The following is a 6,000-nucleotide window of genomic DNA, read 5'->3' on the forward strand; positions in this document are numbered from 1 at the left end:
ATAAATCACCTAACGTGCTTACCACCACGCAAACCACTTGGTCAGGGCTCACGCAGCACTGTGCATCCTATGTGCAAGGTGGCGCTCCTTCTAACCGCTGACCTTCCTGCACATTACCGCTCAAGTTTTTACGTCCAGGAGGGATACTAAATCCCACTCAGAATGTCTTCTGCAACCTTGCCCATGCTTCCTGCCCACACAAGGAACCCATGTGACAGGAGAGAGCAATTACTGAGCCGCTGTCCAAATAGAAACTTACTTCACAGAAAGGAAGTGATTTAGAATTTTAACATGTAAAGCTTCAGCAGTCCTAAAGCTGGCCAGGCTGATGTGTTAGGATATAAAACAGTAACTATAAGGAATCGATTTATTGCGACTGAACATTCCTGAAACACTTTCTGCACACCTGGAAATTCTCTTTTCTCATGTGATTCCAGTTGCTACTCATTGATAGTGTGGTAATTTACATATATAATTATGAGATAATGTCCATGAGACCATTAAGAAAGAGATAAAGAGGACATAGGGCCCCTTCAGCAAGAATCAGGCAGTGGATAAGGAGAGTCACCTAGAGAGAAATTGTTCTCTCAGGATTTCACAGAGAGCAAATTGGTCAAGCAATGGCCACGACTCATCCACATGGCTGACACTGACAAAGGATCTACAAACTGTGGCACAGGGTGTCAGGGTAAATCCTGAGGGGATTTGACTGAACTTGTCAGATAGAAAAGTTACAGTTTTTGCTGTATAAGTCTTGCTTTATCTTGGTCTTAACCATCCAGCAGAAAAGTATAAAAACGAGGTATAAAAAGTAAAGCCATATTAATATGCTGAGCTTTATGTAAAAGGCTCAAGTCAACAACTTCTGACATTGCCAGTCCTATGGATAAGCCAATACTATTATGGACTACTGAACTATATTGGATTATTTTGCTGAATTCACGCACCTACAATATCTAAATGGTAATGGAATGCCCATCTCTGACAAAACTAAACAAAAAGGGGGGATATAAATGAAGGACTATTTTGTATCTGTGTTTGCAGAATAGTTAGGTTAGATACACAGCAACTTTCTCATTAGTTCAATGAGAAGAAAGATTTGTACTGATAGTGTTTAGACAAGATACTATGCCTGCATCTTGTACTATGTATAAGTACTACAAAGACAACAATATGTAATGTATTAATTATTGTAACTGTCCTACTGACCAGTTTTGAAACTCTCATTGCTATTTCTTTCTCAATAAAATTAATTAAAAATCAAAAAAAAAAAAAAAAAAAGAATCAGGCAGTGGAGATGGGAGGACGCTGTAAGTAGGCATGAAGTTGTCTCCACCGAAGGAGGTACAGGGTCAAAAGTTGAAAGAGGGGACAACACAAATGGGGCACGAGTGAAGCTGAATGACGCCCAGGGTAACGGCTTAGGTCTAACCTGTCCCCCGGAAGTCTCGCGCTGGGCTTTTGGAAAGTGATTGGATCCTGGGGTACCAGAGTCATCTCTGGATTTATCCACTGCTGAGTTCATCACTGACCATGCTGCTGGAAGGTGGGCCTCTGTGGGAAGGGCGGCCCACTGGGGCGTGGCCTGGGAGGCTCCACCTCCTCGCCCTCCTCCCTTGTCTCTCTGCTACTGACTCGGAGGGGTGAGCAGCTTCTCCTCTACCAGGCCACTCCGCCCTACGTGGGCCAGCCACGGCCTGAGGCTGTGAGCCAAAATTAATCTCTGCTCCTCGGAGTTGTGGGTGTTGGACATCTTCCAGTGGTGGGCTGAGTGCGTGAACTGAGGTGACACTCTGCTGTCTTATTCCTTGATCTCTGAATAATCTCAGGAGTTTATTTTGTTTCCTCCATTATGCAACTTATAGTCAGGTCTTTTTTATTTTGTTTGTTCACACGCGATTTTAACCTCATCTGCTTATGTATTTTTCCTGTATTCTGTGATCCTTGGTGCTCCATTCATATTAAAGAGAAAAGAGCTTGCCAAGTGTGGTGGCACACACCTGCAGTCCTTAGCAAGAACTTCATTGACTTAGCAAGACCCTGTCTCAAAATAAGAAATAAAATAGGGACTGGGGATGTAGCTTAGTGTGAGGGCTCCGATTTCTATCTTCAGCACTGAAAAGAAAATATCCTAAGTTTATTTTCCTGGTCTCTCTACAACAGAGGAGGGCAGTGTGTTTTTGAGGCAGCCTCTCCACTGCCCAGGGCTGACCAGGAGTCCCAGCCCACTGGAGGCAGCTTCACTGTGGAAAACAGCACAGGAAGAAACCCTCAGCTCCCCTCTGCTGGTAGTACATGCAGGAGGAACCAAGCCCTCTGGATTTGTGCCTGGGGTCACTGCGAGTTTCTAGGGAGCTCTGCACAGAGAGGGGCATGGTAGCAGGAGAAGAGAAAGCACAGGGGCACTCGTGTCCCGTGTCTAGCAGTCACCTTAATTGCCCTATTGCAAGCACCTTCTCCCTCCTGGCAGCTGTTCCTCATGCTGCCCCTGAGCCCAGGCCTGGCCCGGCTTCTTCTTACTGCACCGCACCTCCCTCACCCTTTGCTGCCGCTCTTTGCTCTGTTTCCAGGATTCTGCAGCACATACAGCCCCTGCAGCTATTTTCTTTACTCTCCTACGTTCACTCCTTTAGTACTTCTATTCTATCCCTGTACCCAGAGGGAACAGGAAGAACAGACGAGGCTGGTACACAGTCCACCGTCAGGAACTGGGGACCACTCAGCTATTTGGGGACTGCGTGGTTCCCCTAAAGGCACTCGCTGTAACTTTGTACACACTTGAAAGCAGGTTCTAAGCAAATGACCAGCGTTTCTGCCATGATTCCACCTTTCTTTCAAAATGCACTGGAGAGCCTTACCCAAGATCTGAAGGTGGCTGGGACGGATCCGCTCTAGAGTCCAGCAGGAAGCGTTTCTGGGTGACAGTACTTTTGTTACTGACAGACAGCACAGGGTAGCCCATCTGGGACGTCCAGGTGTCCATCACCACTCTGATGGGCAGATTGCTGGCCTGATGTTAAAAAATTAGGGAGAGCAATTCATTTACAAATAAAGGGAACAACTAATTTGAAGACAACATTATATGATACAATAACCATTGTGAAATTGCTATTGATTTGTCTGGTGAAGTTCTGCAACATTTCTAATGATTTTGTTTTTTTTTTAATTTTTTATTAATTTTATTGAGAAACAAATAGCAATGAGACAGTTTCAAAACCAATTAGTAGGACAGTTACAATAATTAATATATTGCATATTGTTGTCCTTGTAGTGGTTATTCATAGTACAAGATGCAGATATGATAACCTGTCCAAACACTATTAGTACAAATCTTCCTTCTCATTGAATTAAGAGAAAGTAGCTGTATATATATCTTAACTATTTTGTATATACGGATACAAAATGGTCCTTCATTTGAATCCACTTTTATTTGTTTAGTTTTGTCAGAGAGGGGCATTCCATTGCCATTTAAATATAGTAGGTGTATGAATTCAGCAAAATATTCCAATATAGTCCAGTAGTCCATAATAGTAGTGGGTTATCCGTAGGACTTGTCAAGCAAAGTTGTTGACTTGAGCCATTTACAGCTCAGCTTATTAATATGGCTTTATTTTTATACCTCGTTTTTATACTTTTCTGCTGGATGGTTAAGACCAAGATAAAGCAAGACCTGTATAAGAAATATAAATTTGTATTTGACAAGGTCAGTCAAATCCCCTCAGGATTTTGATTTTATTTTTTGTTTCGCTTTTTTTTCTATTTTGTATTCTCTTTAGATAATAATAAAGAAAACAAATAAAGAGAAATAAAGGAATAGTCATAGAAAGATGTGGTTTATAAATCAAAGAAATCTTTAGGGTTACACTCTTTCTTACCTCTTCCAATGCTTCCCAAAAATCTGAAGTTTTTGCGTTCTTGAATTGGAATTTTTGCAAGTAAATCTGCATGTAAAATATAATAAGTATTTCAAAAATTAGTGTTGGCTTTTCTTATACTCAAGACAGCTGAATTCTGCCCCAGTGGCACAAAACCAGTTATGGATCACATGTAAATTAGTGAGAATGGCTGTCTTCCAATAAAATGTTATTTAGGCACACTGAATTGCATATAATTTCCATATGTTATAACATAATCTTCTTTTGATTTTTTTCAACAATTTTAAAATATAGATCCCTTTTCTGGGTCACAAACCTTAAAAAGAATGGAGAGTGGGCCAGATGTGGGCTACACTAATCTCTGCTCTAAGAAAATAAATATATAATCTCTCAAACAACAATAATGGTAATAATGGCGGAAGAGAAAATTACTTGCTCTACAGAATGAGTTTTCACTGTCCAAGTATTTTAAAAGTATCAATCTTTAAATAGAAAACTTCCCCTTTGGGCAGATCTGTTCACAAAACCCTGTATGGATAAGTTTTCTGCCATACTTAACATATTCCTGGAGGAAACCCTGGTCGCCCCCCAGTCCCCGGACCAGGCGCTGTGCCTCCATTCCTGCTGTAATAGAAGTTTACACCCAGATCAAAAGGCCGAAGGCTTAGACAGAAGCACAAGAACAGAATCTTCTCTTTCAGGCTCCTAGCGCTGCAGCCGAGCCCGAGGCCCTGGAGGGTGCTAGGTGAGGGCTCCACCGCTGCGCTACGCCCCACCTCCTTCTTAAATGTTCTCCATTGTTAACCTTCACGTTTCATTTACAATCTAACCTGGCATAACTTCCAGAAGACGCTGTACCCAAGTCACATGACTTTTAAAATTCTTCTTCATTCCACGCACAGAGAAAAAAAAGAAAATTCGCAGAACTCCAAGAACCCTGCAGGAGGGCTCACCTCGCTGCCTCCATGTTTGTTCTAGAGGTGCGTGCAGTTCTCAAGACTACCACCAGAGGGCAGGCAAAGGAAGGGAGAAGCCGCGAAGGATCTATCACTCTTAGGTGTTGCTCCCAGATTGTTTTGAGAACCAGCATATTTTAATTAAATAATTGGATGTGTAGTCTCTTAATCATATGTATGCGCTAATGACAGTTTATATTGAATAGTATCTTTTAAAATTAATTTAGAATACTTATTAGTATACTCACAAACTCTGTGATCGCCAGAGCCAGATGGATACTAATATTATTTACTACAAATCCCACATTTTTTAAATGAAGGAAGTGGCTCTTCCTGGTGCCACGGAGGTGAAGAGACCTGCTCGAGATTACTATGAGGAGAACCCTGAACCCTGGACCAGCGTGTCTGGTTTTCATCACGGTTGTTTTATAAATTGCAATTCACTAAATTCGTAAAATTGGATTTTACTGCTTCTCCTGAGCTACAGACCTTGTGGAAATTTATATAAACACTATAGCAAAAGGTTCTGATTTTATATTTTTAACTAGCACCTTTGAATATTCTACCTTAAGAAATTTTCTTCTTTTCTGTGAATAATTACAATGCCATCGTTCTGGCCAAAATGACATGAAAGCCGAGGCCACCAGCCCCCACAGCAGGACTGCAGAACCTGAAGGGCCAGGGACGCTGCATCCCAGGAAGAGAGAAGACCCATTCCCATTTAGCCCTTCCTGTGGTGGCAGCTGTGTTACGGGCACCGGAAGGAAAAGAAAGGACAGAGGTGTTTCCTAGTTTCTGTTTGATAGCCACACGTTGTGTTGATGTCCCTTTAATAAACTGCCTTATACACAGGATTTGGTGTAGACGATTTTTCTCTTCTTTCTCCCGCTGCGTACCTACTTGGCTGTCTGCTGTTGGATTTGGAGGAAGGCGATGAGGAAGAAAGAAAGAAGACAGCTGGCCCGGTCCAGGTTCATGGACCCCCAGACCAATTCATGGAGCGCTGCACTGCCCGGAAGTTAGAGTTTGCCAGGGAAATGGGACTCAGGGGCAGAGCGTGTGTGATCATGAGCTCAGGAGGGCGCCGTGTGTGCAGGAAGGCGCTGTGTGTGCAGGAAGGCACGGTGTGTGCAGGAGGGCGCCGTGTGTGCAGGAGGGCGCCGTGTGTG

At 42.8% G+C, this 6,000-nt stretch overlaps 1 protein-coding gene across 2 annotated transcripts in view; it reads right to left on the minus strand.

Annotated features, from left to right (window-relative positions):
• Positions 1-6,000, minus strand: part of Enpep (glutamyl aminopeptidase) — a 108,231-nt gene that overhangs the window by 40,224 nt on the left and 62,007 nt on the right. For both annotated transcript variants that reach the window (XM_012513687.2, XM_023710010.1), the window contains 2 exons: positions 3,876-3,941; positions 2,859-3,010 (listed from right to left, as the gene is read on the minus strand). In XM_012513687.2, the coding sequence (XP_012369141.1) occupies positions 2,859-3,010; positions 3,876-3,941 (218 nt within the window). The remainder of the gene's footprint in view (positions 1-2,858; positions 3,011-3,875; positions 3,942-6,000) is intronic.

Source organism: Octodon degus, unplaced genomic scaffold (genome assembly GCF_000260255.1).
Source record: "Octodon degus isolate 3935 unplaced genomic scaffold, OctDeg1.0 scaffold00016, whole genome shotgun sequence".
NCBI lineage: Eukaryota > Metazoa > Chordata > Mammalia > Rodentia > Octodontidae > Octodon > Octodon degus.